Genomic DNA, 26329 nt, shown 5'->3' with positions numbered 1-26329 from the left:
TATTGGGCATTAACCTTTTCAGCTGCAAGGAACTGGAATTTGCAACCACACAATTCCTGCATGAAGGTCTGAATGCAGTCTTAAGTCAATCATTTGAATAATCTCTTATTTGAGGGTCTTGCAAACCATAAATGTGAAGAACACGTTAAAAGATATTTGATTAATTCGGAGCTGCAAGATGAAATTTCAGTATTTCAAAACCAAATACTTATCAAACTTCCAAATGTCTCTATTAGAATGCACCATTTACAAACAAAATAATTAAATGAGCTGATTTTTAATCCATCAATAGAAAAGAAATTAAAATTAAAAATACCTACTTTAACTTGTCACTTTTAAAATCCATTTCCTATCATTCTATCAATGAATAAATTTTAAAGCAAACTCAAACACAAAATAATTGATCAGCTCAGTGACATTCAAAATAATAGTTGCAAGCATAAAACCTGTTTATTGAGACACAGATTGTATTTATGACCTGGTGTGACTACACAACTTTGTTTTATAGTACAGTGATGCTTTTCATTAAAGTGAAGATTTGAAATGGCAAAATGGAGCACTGGACCTTTCATGCCCGTCATTAAAACAAAAAGAGCCCTTCTTTGCTTCAGTCAGATTTTTAAGGTACTTACTGAAACTGATTGAACTCAAATGATTGCCAGCTGCAAATAAGATGTTAAAAAGTGATAGACTATACAAATTAAACAGATTTAAATTCAGAACACAAAAATATTACACATATAATCTTAATTCATGCACATGAATAAATCATCTTTTCTGCTCAAGTGTGTTATCAAAATGGATTAGATAGTTACTGAGTATTGGACATATCAGAAACATCAAAAATTTCCTGCGTCATATCATCCTATGTGCCACTGGGGCTGTACGGTGGCTCAGTAGTTAGCACCGCTGCCTCAGTGCCAGGGATTGAGTTCAATTCCAGCCTCAGGTGACTATCTGTGTGGAATCTGCACATTCTCAGTGTCTGCGTGAGTTTCCCACAACTGCTCCGGTTTTCTCTCACAATTCAAAGATCCGCAGATTAGGTGAATTGGCCACACTATATTATCCATTGCATTCAGGGATGTGGATTAGCCGCAGGAAATGCAGTCTAGGGGGATTGGTGTGGGTGGGATGCTCTCCAGGGAGTCAGTGTGGAGTTGGGCAGAATGGCCTGTTTTCACACTGTAGGGATTCCGTAAAGGTTAAACTACATGGCTCAATGAAAGAAGTGTAAAGAACATTTGAAAAGCATTTCTATTTTTCTAATAGCATCTCAAATGCATGTTAATTTCTTTCAAACACTCACCATTTGAATAGGCTTCTTGCGAAGATCTCTCTCAGTCACTAGCTTCTCCTGTTCTGTGACATAAAGACCTTTCTGTGCAAGTGCCTGTACAACTGCATCATGACCCAGCAGTGGTTTGGCAGCGTCACTCTTCAAGATCAGGCTCCCAGCACGACAGTACAGCTCAGCAGAAAGAAGCAAGTTGACAACAGGTGGCTTAATGTGTTCCTGTTCGTACTGGTCCGTGTAAAATGGTTCTCTAAGTTCCTCTGGTACATGATCTTAAAAAAAAAACAAAAAGTAGCCAAATCAGAGTGCTGTGCGTTCATAATGTTAGGAAGCTAGATTTTAGTTTGCAAACAGAACACATTTCATTGATGGTTAAACATAATACAAGCAGTAATCTCTCCTTTTCTTCAATATTCCTGAATGGTAGGCTTTGAATTAGAGTTCAATGAAAGGCATTTCAATAAAAACATATTTTGTTGCGCATAAATGGCAATAGGCTTTTTAGCCTGTTATTCCTGCACTAGTTCTCAGAAAGAGTTCATCACTTTGTCTCATTGCCTTGTCCATCTATACTGCACAATTTCAGATTTTCATTTCAAATTTATCTCTCGCCTTTTCAAAAGCAATTATAGATTTTTTTCCCGGTTCAGTATTTGCATCATAATCTTCTGCTTTAACTGAAAATCATCCCAACCATTCTCTTGTTAATAAACTTGGACTAACGCTGACAAAAGATGTAGATTTGTAGATTTTCAATGTCAATTTTTAACCTATATCACTCATCCAAGAGCAAGGGTGAATACTGTAAAAGCTCAGGGATGCTGTGATCATGACTTTGAGAAGGGTGACAAGTTTGATTCAGGTAAACACAGAACAGCCTCCCTGCTGCCCGCCGTAACAAAGATGACTGCAAGGACCTTCCCCAATGAGCTCTTCACTGCAGTCTTCCGCAATAATTACTGTTTTTGCCCACTGAAGGACACTACAGACATGATCTTCACTTAATAGCAAGCTAAAGAAAATAGACCCATCCAAACACTTTACATGTTTTCTTTCCAACCTCACATACAACTGGCACTCTCAACCACAAAGTCTTTTGGACATCCTGCTCAACTTTGGCTGTCTTCAGAAATTCTTCACTATCCTCCATCTACTCCATGACCAAATGAGAGTCATGATCCCTGCCAACAGAACCATGCAAGCCATGCCTTGGTGAAAAGTGGGATCAAACATGGATATGTCAGTGCATCAACCTTCTACTTCAGTTTCCTCATTGCAACAGAGCATCTCATTTCCTGCAAATTATCTTCAGGCTTGGAGATAATCTACAGAACACATATGAGACATGCTCAATCGATATGGCCTTCAATCCAAATCCACATTCACTCCAAGCCTCAGGTACAGAGCTTTAGTGTGCAGATTACATTTGGGTGTGCACTCAATGGTTGCAAGCTGCAACTAAGATCTCCGTTGGCTCCTTCTCCAATGCGTATGAGGAAATAAGCCTTTCACCCAACACTGGAAACTTACAGGCCTCTTCCAACTAGCTCCCACAACAATGCAGTCCCTTTTAGTGATTAAGACCAATGGCAAGGCACTTAAAAACCTGGATCACCCTGGGAACATCTTGATGAAGGCAGGCATCAGTAACTAAATTTGTTGGTGCCTTCAAACGTGCCAGCTCAGCCTTCGACCATCTGAGGAGACAAGTATCAGAAAACTGAGACGAAAGGTCATGGTTTGGGCAGTACTAAGCCTTGCGCTCCTACATACTTTCGAGGGTACAACAGCATGCACTACAACAGTATTAGAGAAGTACCACCAGCACAGCCTCTGCAAGATCCTCCAAATCCAGTGGTCAGCAGAGTAATCCAAAAGCAATATACTCTCCGAAACTGAATTACCCTCCATGGAGGTGTTAATCACTTAAAGCCTGCTCCATTTTGTAAGACATGTTATTCATATGCTGGATACCAGACTTCCCAAGCAACTAATCTACACAGAGCTAGGATACAACTGAACAGTTTCAGAAGCAGAAGAGAAAAACTTCAGATAAAAACAAATTACTGCAGGTCCTGGAGAGCTTAAGTGAAATCAGAATATGCTGGAGAAATACAACAGGTCTGGCAGCATACGTGGACAGAGAAAACGCAGTTAACATTTTGGATCCAATATGACTTATTTCGAACTGGGCTAAAAATTTGCTTCTCTCTCCACAGATGCTGCCAGGCCTAGAAAATCTTTACAGAAGTCCTCAAAGCATCTTGAAGGGGTCAAACATTCACTCTGACTCATGTGTCTATAGCTTGTGACCAACCAAGATAAAAGAAAGTTCTTTCAAGATGGCACCCAACATACAGAGGCTTTGTTGGGAATATGCAGAGGTAGAGGGAGTGCACAAATGCCCAAACAACCTATCTTCACAACTTTCCATTAGCCACATGCCCCACGTTTGACTAAGCCTACAGATCACATCCTGGACTTCTTAGCCATCTCAAAACCACTCTAACCAGACTGGAAGCATGGCTTTCTCGATCCCAAGGGATGGCCAAAAGAGAAAAAAAAAAAGTGCCCAGGTCACTGAATCACAGGCCAGTGATGACACTTCTCTCTGGAGTCAAAACTCTTCAGTATTTGCATTTTCTCCATGACTTGACATCCTTTCCAAGTAGGCCATGTAAAACCAACTAATTTTCTGAGCAGCACAATGAATTCTACAGAAACATTATCTAATTTTGTATCCAATGACCAAGTTAATTAAATGCTATGATCTAATTTCTATAGAATCACGTACTTAAATAATGCACATAAATAATATAAGCATGTCAAACATTTGTTCTTGTTATTAAGCAGACATTGATAGAACTCAACATACTATGCGAATTATTGCAATGAACTGTAACTTACGGGAAAGTTTCATTAAAAATAGTGAACACAGGAGATCTAGATGAAGTTTTAAAGTTTCGTGAATCACAAATCAACAGCTTCATTCACCCTTTTTGAGAAAGGATGGTAAATGCAACTCCAATTTTAAAATATGCTTAAAACAGCCAATTCTGCTCCATCATCACAACGTTTGTAACTCCAAACTACTGAAGCATTTATGTAAAAATAAAATTTCCTCAGCCTTGGTTTGCAAACTTGGGCATTGCATCATGTTTTGAGATATCAAACACATACAACCTTATTCCAGATCCATTGGAAGATCACAAATGAAAACCTCAGAAGTCTTATTTCAACAGAATGCAATTCATTTTACAGAAACAATATATTTTCCAATTACGACAAAGCAATTGATCTAATCCATATTACTCACTGCTTTGCTTGGTAGTGTAATATTCCATTTCTGTACGGTTGGAAAATGTGGTTAGAAAATTCTTCTGGAGAATCATTTTAGTCAAGCTCGGTTTCTCAAAAGAACTGATATGTAATGCAATTTTTGGTCAAAAGCAAATATTGCACATACTTGAATATACACTGTGTGCATATACACCAGAATGATATTCAGAAGTAAGGCCACAGCAACATCATATTATAGAGCAAAATAATTAGTTAAATTGTACAAAAATCAGAACAACTGCCATCTTGCAGCAGTAATGCATGAAACCCGAACCAATTGTTTCCGAATACTGCTCTTTCCAGGTGTTACACACACCCCCAATGGTGAGCTTGTTATTTCCATCAATTAACTTTCCAAATTATAACTACATATGCCCATCTAAGAGAATTGCAGTATTTATTTAATTTCAATGTAACAACAAAATAATCATCTATGCAATCTAGACATTTTATGTGGAGTGGAATTTGATACAAACTTCTTTGCCACAATACAGTCTCCAGAGAACGGTCATCAACTAGAATCTTCACGAATGTCACATTTTATTTGGATATATTAAACCTTCTAAATATCAACACCCAGTTCAATATTCCAATTTTTAATTAACCTACTTTTTCAAAGAGTCAAATTCTTGCATATCCTCCTTACTGCAAATGGAATTTTGTCTGCCATTGCTAGAGGGACGGAGTTTACAAACAGGGGGGCTATGCTGCAGCTGTAGAGAGTCCTGGTGAGGACACCTGGAGTACTGCGTGCAGTTTTGGTCTCCTTACTTGAGAAGAGATAATACTAGCACTGGGCGCAGAGGAGATTCACTCAGTTGATTCCAGAGTTGAGAGGGTTGGATTATGAGGACAGACTGAGTATATTGGGATTATACTCATTGGAATTCAGAAGAATGACAGGAGACCTTACAGAAACATAAGATTATGAAGGGAATAGATAAGGTGGAGGCAGGGAGGTTGTTTCCGCTAGCAGGTGAAACTAGGACTGGAGGGCATCGCCTCAAAATAAAGGGAAGCAGCTGTAAGACTGAGGTCAGGAGGAATTTCTTCACCCAAAGGGTTATGAATCTGTGGAATTCCATGCCCAGTGAAGCGGTTGAAGCTACCTCGCCGAACGTTTTTAAGGCAAGGCAAGATAAATTTTTGAACAGGAAAGGAATTAAGGATTATGTTGAGTGGGTGGGTAAGTGGAGCCGAGTCTCAAAAAGATCAGTCGTGATCTTATTAAATGGCGGGGCAGGCTCGATGGGCCAGATGGCCTCCTTCTGCTCCTAGTTCTTATGCCTATTTCCTTCCCTGGCAATTTTGCTGGACTATACTAACTACTATTAAGAGATCAACAAAGGGCATGAATTACACAAGGTCACTCAGCCTTTGTAAGCTTCTTGTTCCTTTATTCTAACTCTCCCATCATAGTATCCAGCTGATCTTAAAATATTCTTACAAGTTTTTGTTTCCAAAATTACATGATGCTAACTAATTTTTGGAAGAAGAGGCCTCATTAGTACACCTATTTTAAAATGTATTCTCTCTCGTTTCACCTCCATAACATATTTCAAGGAACAATTTCATACTGGTGATTTCTAGAAGAGGACATGAGCTTTGCATGACACAAATTCATGCCTTCAAATTTCTCTCGCTTCATCAGGTTGGACACATTCCAATTGCTGTCCCCTTCCCTCAGTATTGGGAAGAAACCAGGTCTGTCAATGTAGAAAAAAGATCAACCTACCAGGTGCTAGTGGCAATATTAAACAAGCCTCTCATGCCCTATTCAACTGTGGTTGATTTGGTCATTTGTTTTCTCCTGTTGGATAAGTCATGTTCTTTTATAAACAGGGGCAGAGTGCTCGTGTCAATTATCTTGTTAAACTCATTTGAAATCAATACTGAAAAGCTTCCTTTAACAGCAAATCAACACTGTTTGTTACTTTTGGAACCGTAATATTAAAAGTAAATGCATGAGGTTTAACCTCCAATAGAAAACTTTTAAAGACAAGAAAAATGAAAAGCTGAGGGCCTTCCCATCAAAATGTGAATGAATATTGCCATTCTCAAATAAATAAACTGTATTTATTTCATTCATCAAAAGAAATGTCATTTCTGAAAACAGAAAGCTCTTCTGGTTTGGTTCCAACATTCAACATCAATTCCTGATCACTTATAACATACATATAGAGTAAAGTTTTGACCAATGTAATTTAGTATTATGCGGAGAAGAAAAATGAAAATTTTCAGCCCAGAATACTTCATTCTTTACCTCATTGACATTTTAAAAGTGCAATGAAGTGATTTATTTTTATAGGAGGCACCAGTAATGGCTTAGTGATACCACTCTGATTTCTGAGTCAGAAGGTTCTGAGTTCAAGTACCATTCCTTAGACTTCAGCAAACAGTCTAAATTGATATCCAGTGCAATTACTCAAGAAATGTTGCACTATCAGGCATCCTGTCTTTTTAACAACATAAAGATGCCATAATAAAAAGAATAAAAAAAAGAGTAGAGTAGCACAGGAGCAGGCCCTTTTGCCCTCCAAGCCCATGCCAATCATGACCTGACCAAACTAAAAAACAAATCTTCTGTCCTTATGTGCTTTGAATCACTCTATTCGCTCCCCATTCACGTAACCATCCAGCTGCCTCTTAAGTGTGGCCAATGTGCCAGTTTCCACCACCTTCTCAGGCAATGCATTCCAGGCTCCTACCACTGTGAGAAAAACATTCCTCACACATCTCCCTTCAACTTTTGCCCTCTCACCTTGAACATGTACCCCCTTGTAATTGAAACTTCAACCCTGAGAAAAAGCCTTTGACTATCCACCATAACTATGCCTCTCTTATTTTACCAAATCTCTATCAGGTCTCCTCTCAGCTGCCATCTATCCAGTAAAAACAATCCTAGTCTTTTTAACTTTTCTTCATAGCCAATGCCCTCGAAACCAGGCAACATCCTGGTGAACCTTCTCTGCATTCTCTCCAAAGTTTCCACGTGGGTCTGGTAGTGCGGCAACTAAAACTGTACACAATGCTCCAAATGCAGCCTAACTTGGATTTTATACAGCTGCAACATGTTTTGCTAACTCTTTTACTCCATGCCCCAGCCGATGAAAGCAAGCATGCCAGATTCCTTCTTAATCACCCTGGCCACAACTGTTGCCACTTTTAGGGAACTGTGGACCTGCACGTCCAGATCCATCTGCCCTCTTCTATCCCAGTAGCTCGTGAAGACAACATATCACGACCTGCATAGTGAGAGGATTTGAATATAGTGATAGGGATGTCTTGATGCACTCGTACAAGTCCTTGATCTGATCACACCTGGAATACTTTTGTCCAGTTTTGGTCTCCTTATCTGAGAAAGGATGTTCTGGCTACAAAGACACTTTCTCAAAGATTTACCAGATTCCTGGCATGGCAGGGCTGATGGATGAAGAGAGATTGGATTGGTTAAGGCTATATTCACTGCAGTTTTGAAAAATTAGGGGCCATCTCATGGTAACCTATAAAATTGTAACAGGTCTAAACAGAGCAAACACAGGAAGGATGATTCCAATGACCAGGGGATCCAGAACCAAGGCTGAAAGTCCAAGGATATGGAAAAATCGTTTTAGGAATGAGATGAGGAGAAATTTCTAACACCTAGAGAATGGTAAGCCTGCGGAATTCTCTACCACAAAAAGAAGTTGAGGCCAAAATATTGGATGTTTTCAAGAGGGAGTTACATAAAGGTCTTAGGGCTATATGCATGAAAGGCTATGAGGAGAAAGAGGGAGCAAGGAACTGAACAGGAAGGTCAGCCATGGTTATATTGAATGGTGGAGCAGACCCAAAACGGTCAGAATGACTTACTCCTGCTCCTATTTTCCATGTTTGTATAGCATTACTTGAAGCACAGCAATCAAGTGTTCCTGACATCATAACTGACACTTATCTATTAGTTTACAACTCTCAAACAGACGATCTGTCTGGTGATTTAAGTATTTATGGGATCGAGCATTGTGCAGATTAACTATAACATTTATTATCTATATTATAACAGTAACTAAACTTCAAATTTCATCCTGTTAGCTGCAAAGCACTTTGGGTGACCTTCATGTCAAGAAAGGTGCTGTAAAATTACAAGCTTTTGTCTTTGTATCAACACAAGTTTCAACATTGGTGCAAAACAGTTTTCCTTCACGTCAGCGATATCCTATCTCTTATATAACTGGATGCTATGGCCTCCAATGACTCCGAAGACAACTGCTTCACATCAATGCAATGATTAGAGAATGACTAAGTATATGAGAAATAGCAACAAAAGAAGGTCATATTGGCCCCTGAGCCCGTCCAATTGTTCTAGACACATGCCCGATCTTCATTTCAATACACTTTCCCATCCGCTCTCCATATGCCTCAATTCCCTGAAATATTTAAAATAACTAAGTATACCCAGCTTTGAATCTACTCAACAACTCTCTGGGCTGGACAATTCCAAAGTTTCACAACTGCCGGAATAAAAAAAAACTCTCTTCATTTCAGCTGTTAAAGACCAACCCCTTTTCAGGAGACAGTGTTTTGTGTGCTAGGTTGCCCAGTCAGCAGCAACAGTTTCCCTGTATCTATCTTGTGAAGCCCTTTCAGAATTGTGTACACTTCAATGAGATCTCCTCTCATTCCAGCAAACTTCTGAAAAGCTCAGCCCCAACTTACTCTGCCTCTCGTCATGCATCAACCCTGTCATTCTAATAATCAATTGACTGGGCATTCGTTGCACCAGCTTCAAGGCAAGTAAATGCTTCCTTTAGTTGTGGAGCTCAAAACAGTATGCACAGTACTTCAAGTGTGGTCTGAGAGCAAAGAACTGTGCCACTTTAGCAAGACTTTCTTGTTTTTGTACTCAAAACCCTTTACAAAAAAAAACTAACATGTCATGTACCTTCCCAACTGCTTGGTGCACAGTGCACTATATTTTATGTTCCTTGCATGAGTATACCCAAGTGTCTCTGAACATCAACATTTAAAATTTCATGCCTTTTCAAAGACACTCTGCTTCCCTATTCTGGTTGTCAGATTATTCAGTGTGATAACTTTACATATTATACTTTACCTGCCTATATCACACTGCAATCTGTCATCCTCACAGCTGCATTCCTGGACAGTGTTTTCAGCTTTTGTGGTCCCAGTCTTTTCATTTCCGTGATTAATGTGGATTGTAAATACTCAACGCTCCAGCACTCCGCTAGCCACTCTGCATCTTGAAATTAACCATTTATCCCTGCACTCTTAGTATCTTTTAAACAGTTGTCTTCTTCCAGCTTTCACCTTACTCGGGGTCACCGCAATGTTGATCTGTCACCCTTTTCTACTTCCTCTACTCACTCACTCATTGCTCTTCCAATCATGCTGCACTTTAGTCTTCCATCATCATAGCTTTGCATCTAATCTCAGGTCTTCTTTTTCCCATCCTATCCAGCAGCCCGAAGTCCATCTCTCACCTCGCTACATTTCTACTAACCAACCCATGTTATTATATTACTCTCAAATCACGGATTTACCTTTTTGGAACACTGGAGTAGTAATGGACCATTCAGCCAATCAAGCATGCTTCACTATTGAAAACAATCATCACTAATTACCAATTGAATTGTATTGTTCCCATACTCCTTCCATCTTGGCAGATGGATATCTGTTCAACTCTACTTTAAACATGACTGAGCTTCCATAATCCTCTACGGTAGAAAATTCTGAAGATTCACAACACTCCAAATAAAACAAAATTCTCATCTCTGCATGAAGTGGTTTACCCCTAATTTTGAAACTGTCTTCCCCTGTTTTATATTCCCCAATGGGGGAAATACCTTATCTGCATCACCCCCACCTAAAACTTTAAGTAATTCCTAAGTTTCAGCGAGATTAATCTCATTCTTCAAAGTTCTAAATAATACTCAGTCTTTCCAATCTCTCTTTGGAGGACAGTACCCACCATCCCAAGAACAAGTCTGGTGTATCTTCTTTGCACTTCCTCTATGGCAATAATATCCTTGTTCAGGTAAAGAGACCTAAACTGAACACAGTTCTCCAAGTGTAATCCAAACAACGTTCAACACTAATGAAGCAAGAATTCTCTACCCTTGTACACATATATTTTGTGATCACCTCTGGCCTTCCCAATTGCCTGCTGTACTTGCATGTTATTCTTCAATGACTTACTGACAAGGTCACCCAGGTCTCTCTGTACATACACTTCATTTAGTTTTACCATATATGCTTACTCTGCACATTGTAAAGACATATGCTTTTAAATTTCCTTTATTTTGGATTATGCACTAACATAGGAAAAGGACTACTCTAATCCAAAGGCTGTGGATGACTTTTAAAACCAAGTTCATGGAGTTGATTGAAACGTTTATTAACACTGTTGTTTTGCTCAAGCATGTCTCAAGGGGAGACATTCTATTGATTGGGTTTCAAGTAGGACCAGATGTTTGGATCCAGAGTCATCAGCGCAACAAGAACTCTCTGATGGTTCCTTGTTAGGTAGGCAGTTTGGGCATGAACAATTCAGAAGCAAAGTCTCCAAACAGTGAAAGATAGCGAGCTATTTTTTACCCACTGTTTGTTATAAGCATGTTGTTTTCACAAATGACTGAGAAACTGAACAATTAAAGTATCAACCTCTCCTCATCCATACCTTTGGCAAAGACCTGAAAGGACTTGGATACAAAGATCAAAAATCAGAAGGTCTTGGAAGAAGCAAACAGGACACCTCACTGAATCCTGTGGGTTGGTGCTATCAAACTGTGTTTCCCCTAACAATCATATTTGTTTGTTTATCTGTGACTGTGCATGTATGTGCAGGAGTTTAAGAAGGTGGAATTGCAGCTTCAGAGTTATACATTGACTTTTCTTAATTTTGTTTACCAGCGGTTAGAAGGTGATTTATTTGTAATAAATAGTAGTTCATGTAGAGTTCGGACAATTAGTCAAAGATTTCTGTTAACCTGAGTCTGTCAAGCAAATAAATTGGAGGCACTGGGTCATTTGATTAAATTGTTTTTCATGACAACCTTTCGTAAGTTGGTTGTGGTAACGTTTGCGTTTCCTATCAAAGTGGATAACCTCTCATTTTTCCACATTATCTGCCATATTCATGGCCATATCTGTCTAAATCCTCTTGAAGCGTCTTTGAATCTTTCTCACTGCATAGATTCCTAGTTGGTTTTGTCTCGTTTGTGAGCTTGGAAATATTATATTTGGTTCCTACATTCACATCAATGACACATTGTAAACTGATGTGGCACTTACCAGATTCTTTTTCAAAATTCCAGTATACTACATCTACTGACTCCCCTTTATTTACCCGACTAGTTATATCCTGAAAAGGCCAACAATTTTTTTTAAGCACAATTTCCTTTGCTGAAAACCGTGGGGGGAAAACTAATCATACCATACTTTTCTAACCGTATTGCTAAAACTAGCTTAAAATTAGATTCCACCATTTTTCTAATGAACACAGTCAGTTGAACTGGACTGTAGTTTCCCATTTTCCTCCCTACTTTCTTGAATAGCAGAAATATATTTGCTAACTTCCAATCCACTGGTTGGATTCAATTGTTACCACATAGCCTTCCATTACACACCTCCTGTTGTTAGTCACTAACAGTCCCCATTAACAACTCCTCACCCTCCCAGCTAGATCCTTAGCAACTCCTTTGTCTGTCCATAGGTGTAGAGCTAGATGAACACAGCAGGCCAAGCAGCAGAGAAGCAGGAAAGCTGACGTTTCGGGCCTCGAACCAGTCATTTCTGAAGAAGGGTCCAGGCCTGAAACATCAGCCTTTATGCTCCTCTGATGCTGCTTGGCCTGCTGTGTTCATTCAGCTTTGTACCTTGTTATCTCAGATTCTCCATCATCTGCAGTTCCTACTACCTCCTTTGTCTGTCCAACTGTCTTTTCTCTCTTTGGGCTTGGGCTCTATCTGATCGTTTACTCCCTACCCCATACACCTCCCTGTTTTCTGCATTTTCCCAGTCACCATCAGTTCTGAGGAAGGGTCACCAGACCCGAAACGTTAACTCTGTTTTCTCCTTCACAGATGCTGCCAGACCTGCTGAGCTTTTCCATGAACTTTGTTTTTGTTACAGTCCACTGGGACTGTTCAAGAACAAAATTATAATTTGCCAAATCTCTTAACGCATCCCTTATCTTGTTAGTCTTTCAGAACCAAAGAATGGGGCCATCAAGGGCATGGTCTACGGTTCGCTTTTTATTCGTTACCTTTTGCTATGTTTCCTCTACCGACATTAACCACCCTCATCCTTCAATCATATTGGTCCCTTCGTTACCTTCTTTTTCTAGGTAATGTGTATTTTCGACTGTAAAGAGTGATAAAATAATTGTTAAACATCACTGCCATTTCCACATGTCCCATGACAATTTCTTCTGTCTGTGTGTCTCAGGGACTACTGTTCATTTTAGCTAGTTCCCTTTTATAGACCTGTAAACAGAATAGAATCGAATCCCTACAGTGTGGAAACAGTCCCTTCGGCCCAACAAGTCCACACCAAACCTCAGAGCATCCCACCCAGACTATCCCGCTAGAACCCACCTAATCTACACATCCCTGAACATGATGGGCAATTTAGCAAGGCCAATCCAGCTAACCCGCACATCTTTGGATTGCGGGAGGAAACTGGAGCACCCGGAGAACATGCAAACTCCACACAGACACCCGGGGCTGGGATCGAACCCGGGTCCCTGGTGCCATGAGGCAGCAGTGCTAACCACTGTGCCGCCCATAATGTTTCTACAATCCTTACTATTTATTCCCATTTTGATTTTTCCATTTCAATCAACCGTTTTGTTCCCCTTTGCTGATTTCTGAAACTTTCAACATGTTAAGTGTGTCAACAACTTGCACAACATTTTACCACTCTTCCACTACTCTTAGACTATCGTTAACTTCTCCAAGTCGCAAAGGATCCTTGCTGCTTTTTTTAAACGGAATAAGTTGGTTGGATATTTAGGTTAATACTTGAATGTTTCTCACAATTTATGTTCAACCATACTTTTCAGAGTATTTCCCCAAGAACTTCATCTCCCTCTAATCCCAATTTAAGTAGTTTAAGCTCCCTTTAGGAAATCACTTGTATCACGATTTCTTTCCCGGATCTTTAATGGTGAGATTACAAATTATACTACCTGCCCATCACAAAATAATAAATACAAAATTCCTTTATTCCTAATTCGATCCTCCAATGCATTGCTCCCAGAAGCAGTCACAAAGACATTCGACCAATTCATAAGGCCCTTAGCTTTCAGAGCAGAATTAGGCCATTGAGGCTATCGTGTCTGCTCCACATTCAATCATGGCGAATATGTTTTCAACCCCAGTTTCCTGCAGTCTCCCTGTAAACCTTGATCCCCTTTGCATTATTACAAATTTCAAAACTGTAATAACTGTTCATGGATTGAAAGAATGAGAAAAGATAAACTGTTCCACACAAAAGCAGCAGCAATAACTCTGCAATAAACTATTCAGGGACATGGACAAACCTATATGGGATTTGAAGGCAATTAGCCATGTCTGGGAAAAGGAGTCATCAAAGCAACATGAGCAAAACTGCTTTGACTTTTTTAAAAAATTAATTTGTGGGACGTGGGCGCGGCTGGCTGGTCAACATTTATTGCCCGTCGCTAGCTACCCTTGAGAAGGTGGTGGTGAGCTGCCTTCTTGAACGACTGGAGTCCATCTGCTGTGGATTGACCAACAATGCCATCAGGGAGGGAATTCTCGGACTTGGACGCAGTCACAGTGAAGGAACAGCGATATATTTCCAAGTCAAGATGGTGAGTGGCTTAGAGGGGAACTTGAGGGTAGTAGTGTCCCCATATTCACTTTGTCATTTTATAAAGACTCTTGCGATCTTATGTTATATTATTAGCTAGCTTCCCCTCATATTTCATCTTGTCCTCGCTTATGGCTTATTTAGTTGTCCTCGACTGGCTTTAAAAGACTTCCCACTGATCTTCACCACATGGTTCGCTTTTTCGTTTGCTTTGATGCTGTTCCTGATTTCTCTAGTCAACCAGGATTGTGTTGCTCTCCCTTCAGATGCTTCTTTTGCCTGAGAATGGATTTCTGCTGTGCCTTCTCAATTACCCCCAGAAACTTCTCATTGCTGCTCCAATGCCTTCCCTACTAGGCTTGCCTTCCAATGGCCAGCTCCTCTCTCAAATCTTTCTATTTACCTTTACTCAATTGTAATACTATTACATCTGGTTCCACCTTCTCCTGCCCCCAAGGCATTCCCTCACCTTCAGCTCCCTGATGAACTCTGCCTCATCTTCCACACCACCTTTGTCAATTAGATTTGCCGAGATCATACCAGATCCAAGTGCCCATAATTACAGCAGTGTCTTTCGGTGGAATTTTATGTACTTCTCACCTCATGACAACCGTTTACCATTGGGCTTGTACGAAAAAAGTGGAGGCGGTGCCAGGCAGCCACATGAAGTGACTCCTCCTGATTCTGCTGACAAAACTGGGAGTCAACTTGAGCTGCAAAATTAGAATGCCTCTGTCTGGGATCAGCTGAAATAATGAGCTTTCACGATGCAGCAGTGAATAACTAAGACAAAATATCTCCAACTGATATTAAATATCTGATTCACCTTTTCCCCCCTCTTTGCTTTGTCTCAGAAGTACTTCCTATTACGGTAACCTCCAGAAAAGCGCACATATCAAAGTGTTTCCAACAGCAATCATTTTTACAGTGTGTACAATGAGGAATTGGTGCCAATGGACAAGTTGCTTTTTTGTTATACTGCACAATGACTAGAACTAGGCTGAGTATATAAACTTAGTTTGACACAGAGTGAATGGGAAACAGAAACATCCCAGCAAATGCAAACTTAGGCCCCAGGAATGAAAGGAATCATGAATTTAAAACTTGAGCATTTAAAGCAGAGGGAGTGTGTTTTTTCTCTGCTCACAAGTGATAAGCAACCATGAGTTGACCTGAAATGGGGCCAAGTGACTTGCTTATCAGAACTGAAATTTTCAAAATATTTAACAAAACATGAAGTGTCAATAAAAAGAGGTGGCTTAATTTTTTTAAAAATTCATTCATGGGATGAATATCACTGGCTGGGCCAGTGTTTATTGCCCATGCGTGATTACCCAAAGTCAAGAGTTAACAGTCAACCACATTGCTGTGGATCTGGTGTCACATGTCGGCCAGACCAGGTAAGGATGGCACTTTCCTTCCCAAAAGCAAAGAGTGAACCACATGCATTGTTCCAACAATTGATCAATGCTGACACAGAAAACTAAAATATCACCTTGTTTTATTTGCATTTTACTAAATGTGTTCAAGTAGTAGTGGCAAACCTACAATCTCAATAGTTTACTAATAAGAGGCATTTTTAATTGTGATAGGTTTCAGATTGGCCATAAATGGGAATCGGGCTTAAGGAATTGAAAGATCATTCCTTTTCTACTTCATTAATTAAATCTTGCTAAAGATGTTTGGTTCACAATTGTTTTTTGAAAAACTGGAGCAAATAGATTAGTTAAACTCTAAAATTTTGACTTTGAAGTTTCTGTCTGAGAAAGCACCTTTGTATTCTGTGTACAAAGAATACATTCTTGGCTCAATGATCTTATGCCCAAGCAGTGAGTTTCACACTAAAAACATGACCAAACTAAATTTTGATAATTGCTAAAGACAGTATTGTTTCAAGGGTGAAGTTAACCAACAATTCAATTGCATCAAACTAGTTCCAAGTTGACAACAGAAAGTCGATGGGTTAGAGTTCATGAAGGTTTTTAAACCGCAAAAAAAATGCTGAGGGAAAGATTCAAGATTACATATAGAAACTACATTGTATTTTACCAATTTACAGTGACGAGTAATTTGATAACAAATTTGAACTAATGCAAAAAAGTTCCCCTATTTGACTTTATAAGACAACTAAATGCCATACATTTCAATCTTGATGACTTGAAAAATCATGTAAATTTTAAAATATCATGGGACACTCTTCCAAATTTGATTCGAAAAGAAGAAAGCAGAATGCAAATACATCTTTGACAGACTGAAATTTTCTGTCAAATTATTATGCCTTCACATTCCTCCTAGCTACAAGAAACACATGATTCTGAGTAGCAAAAGAAATTCCTGTTAACACCATGAAATCGGCTTCAAAAACCAATTGCTGAACACTGAATCAAATTAATGTATTCATAACCATTTATGTCTCCATTGCATGAAACTGATAAGATTTATCGACCAAAGCAAGTGATTATGTTCATTAAACTCTTGGTCAATCATATCAACTTATCACCTGGCTCTACTTCACTTGAAATTTCAAAATAATGTAGCTTTGTACATTTTAAACCAACCAATCAGCACAATTAATGCTGAGAAACATCGCGCAAAGTGAAAGGCCAATTCCCACCCCACAGCTGCTCTGAGCCTACAGATGAAGCTGGACTCAAATACAACAATTGCCATTGCAGATCATAGAAAATCACTGGGACATGTCTCCCTGACCTGATCTTGCAACGTTGAGGCAAAACCAATGCTTCAAAATAGATGCACGTAAAAAGGGTATTATGCAATATATTTTACACAATCTATTAATCAGTGAATTGAGGTAAATGCTAAATTTGTCAATAAATATTTTAAAAACATTTTAGCATTTAATTCATTGAATGATTGCAAAATTTTCCTGCTAAACAAACAACCTGCTGTTTGTTGTTTGAACTGTAAATATACGAATAAATACATGCATAAGACATGCTTGAAATTCCTTACATCAACACTAATAATCTACTGTAGTTTTTCGGTAATGGAATGACGATGGGAGGGAATTGGGTGTTTTTCGCCCTGTGTCAGGCCATCAATATAATTTCTGTTGCTGTTAAAAATTGAGAGATAGGGACTCAGACTCCTTGTCTTCCTTCTGGGGAAGAAACATTGAACTTCGCATACTGTAATGTGAATTCGGATTCGATTGGTAAACGAGAAGAAAATCTGAAAAAAGTGTGCTCTTTTAACAGAAAAATTGAATGGGGCTGTTTGATGGAGGAGGGGGCCTGTACTTTACGATGGTTTGCAAAAGGCCGAGCAGCTTGCAGGCTGTTCTGGGAGGGAATGGAAAGAAAGGGTGGAAAGGAAAGGAAAGGAAAGGAAAGGGAAGGGGAGGGGAGGGCCGGGCTGATTCTTTGCTGCATTCCCCGCCACTGACTGTGCAAATTCCCGCATCCAACAGCCGGGACACGGGGAGGCTTTTGCGGCCGCCACCGGCCACCTACCTGTCCCGAAAGCCTTGGCCACCAGCCACGAGAGGCTACAAGCGATTTTAGCTCTGGAGAAATCATAGTGATCAAAAGCTTTGATGGCAGGGACAATGAAGGTCTTCTTCATCTCCCTGGCCGCTTCTGTCGCGTCGCCCATCATCAAGCTGGTGCTGAGTGTCTTGTTTTCCTCTGTCTCTCCTGTTCTTTCACTCAACCTGCATGATCCTTACAAAATTGCCCGAATCTCCTTTTGAAATCATCCACCAGTTCGAGGGAAGGATGTTGATCCCGCTTTTGCCCTGAGTCAGGTTTTTTTTACAAGAAAATCCTTTTCGTTGTTGTTTAAAAACGGTTCCGATTGCTTGCGTTGTTCTTTTGCGGTCACATCCCCCTCATCGTCTCTTCTCTTCCCCCGCCCCGGTCAGGTCGAGGGGACTCTGTCTCCGCTTGCTTCCCCCCACCTCCCAGCTCTCAGCGCTGCTTCACAACAACAAGCCGGGACTCGCTGCTCCCGCTCCCGGCCGCTCCCATCTTCACTCTCCCTGTCACTGGGTTGCTGCTACTGTACCGCACGGACACCCGCCTCGCGCGCTCTCCAGGTCCCGGGGGCACGCGTGCGCGCTCCTGCTGCAGCTTTGTCGGTCATCCCTCCCAGACCCACGCCGTATAATCCTTCACATGGGGAGGAGTGGGGGGTAGAGGGTAGGTCCCGTCTCCTGCATTTCCAGGGCTCCTTTTCATCAACATATTTCTACACCAGTCAAAATAAACAAGTATTTGCTGTCAGCATGACCACATTTCAGTTTCATTCATTGCCTGCAATATGGACTGGGTCGCCACCCTCAACGCTCCGCAATTTTTCCTTTTACAAACTCTTAACGACTGGAATGAATTATACACACACACAAACAAACACAGGAAAGTGGCTTTCTTTTTCCCCGAGTGAGCTTATGTTACATTTTTTGGACCGTCGTTTCACCTCGGGTGGCGTTACATTCGCTTGAAAGAAACCAAACGATCGTATTGGGAGCCGCGTGAAAAGTACACACGGCGCTGTCACAACTCTGGTATTTCTGCGGTACCATCGACATTAATACCCCAAGAACGAGTGAAACACTACATCGAATGTGCGTCATGCACGTCACATTGAACTCCATTTAGCTTTTTTTAAAAATCCAATCCTAATGCAGATTTTCTAATTTTCATCTAATTTATCCAAAAGTGGCAGATCTTGGTTCAAGTTATTACTGTATATGTTTCAGCCGTGCGAGACGATTCAAGTTTACTTCAGTTAGCAATAGTTATGGACGGGGAGAATAAGCAACATAAATCATTAACTTTCATTAATTTTCCGCCTAAGTTTATATTTTTGTCCTGCTCTGGCAAAATGACAGTAATAGCTTTAGCGAATGTGACCCGAAGCACAGAACAATTTATAATTACCTGGCACATTTATAGTTTGATATTAGATTAGATTAGATTAGATTCCCTACAGTGTGGAAACAGGCCCTTCAGGCCAACAAGTCCACACCGCTCCTTGAAGCATCCCACCGTGACTCATCCCGCTATAACCCACACACCCCTCAACACTACGGGCAATTTAGCATGACCGATCCACCTAGCCTGTACATCTTTGGACTGTGGGAGGAAACCGGAGCACCCGGAGGAAACCCACGCAGACACGGGGAGAATGTGCAAACTCCACACAGACAGTTGCCCAAGGCTGGAATCGAACCCGGGTCCCTGGTGCTGTGAGGCTGCAGTGCTAACCACCGAGCTACCACTTATGTTGGAATTTTCTATGCACATATTTACTACTGTGCTTCCTATATTGAAAAGCACTTAATTAACTGTAAAACATTCACAGACATCCAGTAGTCATGAAATAAGACTTGTACTCAAACAGTGTTTTTTCTCATTCATGGATGTTAATAATTTAACTGCATCGCTTATGCGGGTTATACAAAATAAATATTACCTCTTTTGAAATTTCAAAGTGCTTCTCAGCAAAATGTACAGCTTGTTCATGATCTCCTACTGCAGTATAAGCATTTCCTAAACTCCAACGAGCTCTCCCTTCACCAACCCTATCTATATTTGTGACGTAATAAGTCAGAGTGACAAACGTGAACTAATGTCCGATGGTGAATAGTTCATATCCCATATATCATTGTTCTAGTCCGCTTATACCATGCACTAAAATCAGTTTAAGTCAATTAGGTAAAGATGTAAATTGAATTAGTTTAATGAACCATTGTATTCAACTGTGGCTTGTTCCCAGGGCACCTGGTGCCATTATGATTACACATTGGTTATAGCTGTTTATTGTAGATTTATAATGTCTATGGATTAAATATTTTCAGCAGGATAAAAAAATTCTGAAAAATACTATTTCATAAAATATTTTATTTAATGAATTTTTACATACATTTTTAACCTTAAAATATGAAAAACACAGGAGGTTTAGAAATTGTACCTTAGACAAGAATGAATGACTTTCAGCACTCCCTTTCAGAAACCCAGCAAAATGAATGTTCTTTTCAGATATAATTTTTTAAAATTGTATCTATTTTGATTAAAGGAAACAATAATCAAACATAATTGTACAATTCAGTGTGTGTTCAAACAATTCTTTCCTCATTAAAATTAAAAATGGTTTTGTTTTCAAGGAATAATTCAAATGTAATAAACTTTTGTGAAGGGAAGGTCGTGCCTCACAAACCTTATTGAGTTCTTTGAGAAGGTGACCAAACAGGTAGATGACAGTAAACCGGTTGATGTGGTGCATATGGATTTCAGCAAGGCATTCGATAAGGTTCCCCACAATAGGCTATTGTACAAAATGAGGAGGAATGGGATTGTGGGAGATATAGCAGTTTGGATCGGAAATTGGCTTGCTGAAAGAAGACAGAGGGTGGTAGTTGATGGGAAATGTTCATCCTGGAGACCAGTTACTAGTGGGTCGGTGTTGGGTCCACTGCTGTTTGTCATTTTTATAAATGACCTGGATGAGGGCGTAGAAGGATGGGTTAGTAAATTTGCAGACGACACTAAGGTCGGTGGAGTTGTGGATAGTGAGGAAGGATGCTGTAGGTTGCAGGGAGACATAGATAAGCTGCAGAGCTGGGCTGAGAGGTGGCAAATGGAGTTTAATGCAGACTAGAGTGAGGTGATGCACTTTGGTAGGAGTAACCAGAAGGCAAAGTACAGGGCTAATGGTAAGATTCTTGGTAGTGTAGATGAGCAGAGAGATCTCGGTGTCCATGTACACAGATCGTTGAAAGTTGCCACCCAGGTTGACAGGGCTGTTAAGAAGGCATACAGTGTTTTAGCTTTTATGAATAGAGGGATCGAGTTCCAGAACCAAGAGGTTATGGTGAAGCTGTACAAAACTCTGGTGCGGCCGCATTTGGAGTATTGTGTACAGTTCTGGTCACCACATTATAAGAAGGATGTGGAAGCTTTGGAAAGGGTGCAGAGGAGATTTACTAGGATGTTGCCTGGTATGGAGGGAAGGTCTTATGAGGAAAGGCTGAGGGACTTGAGACCGTTTACATTAGAGAGAAGAAGGTTGAGAGGTGACTTAATTGAAACATATGAAATAATCAGAGGGTTAGACAGGGTGCATAGGGAGAGCCTTTTTCCTAGGATGGTGATGGCGAGCACAAGGGGGCATAGCTTTAAATTGAGGGGCGAAAGATATAGGACAGATGTCAGAGGTAGTTTCTTTACTCAGAGAGTAGTAAGGGAATGGAATGCTTTGCCTGCAACGGTAGTAGATTCACCAACTTTAGGTACATTTAAGTCTTCACTGGATAAGCATATGGACATACATGGAATAGTGTAGGTTAGATGGGCTTGAGATCGGTATGACAGGTCGGCACAACATCGAGGGCCGAAGGGCCTGTACTGTGCTGTAATGTTCTATGTTCTATTATATGATACAAATATATATTAAAGTTGTAGGACCATCTGCTGTCAGATTCTTGTAATCATCATTTTATTGATAATGAAGAGAGTTTCTAATTATCATTTGTAATTTGTTAGTTAAGCAAGAACTAGCAATCATCTGACAAGAAGAGGTGAAAACAAAATTTGTTTGCAAATGGTTTCTTACAATATCACCAATGTAATAAAATGTTTATAAGGACATGGAAGGACATGAGTGTGTTTCCTGAGACCTGATTCACATTCACATTGTGCACAATATAATGAGGTCAATATTTGCTGTTAAAATTTTTTTTAAAAATGTCGTACAGAAGGCAACTATGTAATGTTGAAACTAAATTTTGTAACATACTTAAATGGAGAGTCAAATTCATTTCTCTATTCAATGTATTCCCCTCAACTGAGCTTGAAAAAATATGGCATCAACAAAAAATTGGCTTTCATCAAGTATTATTAGTCCTCTAGCTACTTAGAAACAAAACATGAACATCTATATCTTGCATTATTCTGGTGATGTAAGTTCTGGGGAAAGTCCAAATGCAACATGATAATTGCTCTATTTTCTACAAGGGAAACCAAAATCTTCAACCAATTTTGAGCCATTAAGTCTACTTTGAGAAAAATGATAATTCGTTTATTGTTTGATGATGCTTACAGTTACAAAAGTGCATCAAGTTATGCCAAGTTTCAATTATATTTTTATTATTAACAATTGCATCTGCAATGTGAGGGTAAAAGATAGCTTGTACTTTCAGTTCCATTCAATGAACTCTAACCATGCTAGATGAAGCTTATCACGGTGACATAGGATTAGTGAATTACCTCAACACAGTTCCTCTCTTAATAGTCTGGAATATACTGCATGAAGAAACACAGATCAAGACTTTCATCTGAACAATGACATCACATTGGGCACTCAGCACCTTCAGTGCCTTTTTGGGGGGAAGGATAATTTCAACTTTTGGCAGAGTACAAAATGAACCATATAGGACTAGCTGTCCATTATATACTGAACACTATACATCCAATTCTCTCTTCCACCAAAGTCAATTGATAGGGAAATTGGAGAGATGTGTTTTGGGCATTTGAAATGAGTCTGCTTTACATTTTTGACCAAAAGATAAATATGTGTAACTCCTCACTGATCAGAATAAAGAAATAAATGTCCAACCTGGATATTGTTGAAGGAGAAAGTACACCTTGAGGAAAGATCTGAAAGTGGGAAAGAAAACGAAGAAGTAAAGCTTTGGGATGAGAAATTAAAAGAATAGAAGACAAGATTGCCAATGGTGGAGGAAAGTGTGGTGAACGTCATGAGGTCAGTGTTAAAAACTAGAATTCATATGAAAGGTTGAAGAGCAGGAAAGGCTGTGGTATCAAGGACATGAAGAATATAAAGGGACTTGAAGCAGATATCATGATGGCTCAGTGGTAAGCACTGCTCCCTCACAGTGTCAAGGACAAGAGTCCAATTCCATCCTTCAGTGACTGTTTGTGTGGCATTTGCATGTTCTCCCCTTATAGAACATAGAATGGGACAGCACAGTACAGCCCCTTTGGCCCACAATGTTGTGCCAAACTAAACCTAAGGTCTATTTAACCTCCACCCATACCTTATACTATCATCAAATGTCTGCGTGGGTTTCCCCTGGTGCTCTGGTTTCCTCCCACAGTCCAAAGGTGTGCAGGTTAGATTAATTGGCAAAGCTAAATAGCCCACAGTGTCCAGGGATATGCAGGCTATGTGGATTAGCTATGGGACTTACAGGGATGTAGTGGGTCTGGATAGGATGCTCTTTGAAGGGTTGGTGTGCACTCACATGGGCTGCTTCCACTCTGTCAGGATTCAATGATTCTTTATACTTGAGGCACTGGCAAACTAGGTGCCAGTGTATGTCAGCGATGACAGGGGAATAAACAAGTGGAATTGGATGCAGCGTGGGTTAAAACAGAGGAATGTGGATGAACCAGCATTCGTGAAAGTTGATGGATGGGAGTCCAATCAAGAGAGAATTAAAGAAATGAGATTCAGAGATAATGACAATCCAAATGGTAGTGGATGAGATGAGATAATAACAGCAATAATACAGCATTGCAAGTATTTAAAAACTGAAAGAACTGTGAGTACTGCAAATCAGAAGCAACAACAGAAACTGCTGGAAAAGTTCAGCAGGTCTGGCAGCATCTATGAAGAGAAATCAGAGTTAACATTTTGGATCCGGTGAGGAAGGATCACCAGACCCAAAATGTTAATTCTGATTTCCCCTCACAGATGCAATCAAAAGTATTTAATTGGCTGTAAAATGCCTTGGAGTGTACTTGGAAGGCACTGCATAGATGCAAGTCTTTATATTTGTAAACTGTAATATTAAGGATGGATATAAGTAGCTACTATGATGGAGATGACATGGGAAGATGCATCAGGCACTTTTTGTATTGCGTACAGTTCTGGGCACCGCATTACAGAAAGGATGCAAGTGCATTGGAGAGAGTGCAGAAGCAATTTACAAGAATGGTTCTATGAATCAGAAACTTCCGCCATGATGATAAATTGAAGAAGTTGGGATTGTTCTCCTTAGTAAAACAGTAAAACACCATGAGGAGATCTGATAAAAGTTTTCAAAATCATGAGCGGGTTGATAGAGCAGATAAGAAGAAACTGTTCTCGCTTATAAAAAGATCAAGAACCAGAAGGTACACAAAAGAAGCACAATATTATGTGAGAAAAAATATTTTCACACAATGAGTAATTAGAGTATAGAATATACTGTCTGGAAGTGATTAGTTCAATCATACAAGAGGACACTGGGTGATTATTTAGATATAAATAATGTGCAAGGGTATGGGGAAAATGCAGAAAACTGGCAGTAGATGATGATACTTATTTGAGGAGTAGGTGTAGGCACAACAGGCTGGATGGCTTTCTTCAGCAATGTAACACTTCTATGATTCTGTGACTGATTCTTCACCAGAATTGAATGGTACTTTTGAGGTGTTAACAGTGACACAGCCCAAAAAAATGGATGGGCAGCTAAATGGAGTCAGTAGCAAGGGGGCACAATCTATTGTGCAGAGTGATGGTGATAGTATTCTGTCTGTAGACGAGGTTAAGCTTACTTATCGCGCAGGCTTGGAGGGCCGAAGGGCCTGTTCCTGTCCTTTCATTTTCTTTGTTCTTTTGTTTTATTTTAACCAAACCAAAGACTGGATAAGCAGTCTGACAGCGAAGTATTTGAAGCTTCAAGGGTCTTATTGGAGAGCCAAAACAGGTTAATATTTCATAAATACTGATTATTAATGCCGTGACATCCTAAAATTAGAATGCAAACTTGGAAAAAACTGTATATTTTATCTAGGTTAAAGTGATTGGGAGTGATATTTTGGCTTGGACAGACTCAGGAAATTTGCAACTTCCCTGCTTTCATTCATCATTCGGGCACCAGAGGAGGTAAGATGAAAGGAAGAACAGGAGTGCAGGAAGAGGTGTGGTTCCTGATGAATCGCACAGCTTCTATTGTAATTACAAATCTCTTATTTTTTGCTGAAGTTTAAAGATGACAGACAGAAACTGCAGCCTTGTGCGCCATGCCAAAGACACCCTCACTCTGGAGAATGTGTTTTATGTTATCCTGGAGAACTTCTCTAGGAATGAACATTGCGGACTGACTGTTGTTGTTTAATACATTATTTTGCTAAGTAAATTTTCAGTTTAATTCTCCAAAGTTTTGTTTATCTGACCTCCTAATGATATCAACTGTGAATCAGTTCGTGGCACTGTTGGAGGCTTCTGAGTTCAAGGCCAACTTGGGAATCTTGAGCACAACAATCTGAACACTCCCACGTTGCACTGAGGAAGTGCTGTAGTTTGGAGGTGCTAACTTTCAGCTGAGATGTTAAACAGAAGTTAAAAATAAATGTTGACATTTTGAAGCAAATTGTATTGGCACAAGCTTTTAGAAAGTACCCAGAAGTAAGTTGATCATAATGTTAATGAAAACTGAAAGAACTGCAGAAACAAAAATAGAAATCACTGGAAAAGCTCAGCAGATCTGGCAGAACTCAGGGTCCTCAGGAAAGTCACTTGACCCAAAATGTTAACTCTGATATCTCTCTACAGATGCTGGTAGACCTGCTGAGTTTTTCAAGTAATTTCTATTTTTGTTTTTGTTGATAATGTTAATGAACTAGTTTCCACCCAAAGGCTAAAGACAAAAGCATTTCCTTACTTGTGTCATTATCATCATTATTTACCTCAGTCCATAGCTGTGGAATTCACTTCCTAAATCTCTCTCCTGGCTCCCTCTCTTTTCTCCCCTAAGTCACTCTTTAAGACAAACCATTTTAGCGACTTTATGTTTATTCACCCTCGTATTTCCTGCTGTAGCTTGGTGCCAAATATTGCTTTCCCGTGATAGGAGGAATTGCAGATGCTGGAGAATCTGAGATAACAGGG

At 39.8% G+C, this 26329-nt stretch overlaps 1 protein-coding gene across 3 annotated transcripts in view; it reads right to left on the bottom strand.

The window, feature by feature from the left end:
* Positions 1-18511, bottom strand: part of camsap2a (calmodulin regulated spectrin-associated protein family, member 2a) — a 163248-nt gene extending 144737 nt beyond the window's left edge. For all 3 annotated transcript variants that reach the window (XR_007248366.2, XM_048538636.2, XM_048538637.2), the window contains exons 1-2: positions 17944-18511; positions 1310-1569 (exon numbers count right to left, since the gene is read on the bottom strand). Coding sequence is in view for 2 of the 3 variants with exons in the window: in XM_048538636.2 (XP_048394593.1) it covers positions 1310-1569; positions 17944-18088 (405 nt within the window). In the remaining variant the exon portion in view is untranslated. The remainder of the gene's footprint in view (positions 1-1309; positions 1570-17943) is intronic.
* Between the last annotated feature and the right edge of the window lie 7818 nt (positions 18512-26329).

This window comes from Stegostoma tigrinum, chromosome 8 (assembly GCF_030684315.1).
Source record: "Stegostoma tigrinum isolate sSteTig4 chromosome 8, sSteTig4.hap1, whole genome shotgun sequence".
NCBI classification, from domain to species: domain Eukaryota; kingdom Metazoa; phylum Chordata; class Chondrichthyes; order Orectolobiformes; family Stegostomatidae; genus Stegostoma; species Stegostoma tigrinum.
This window is presented reverse-complemented; position numbering and strand designations above follow the sequence as displayed.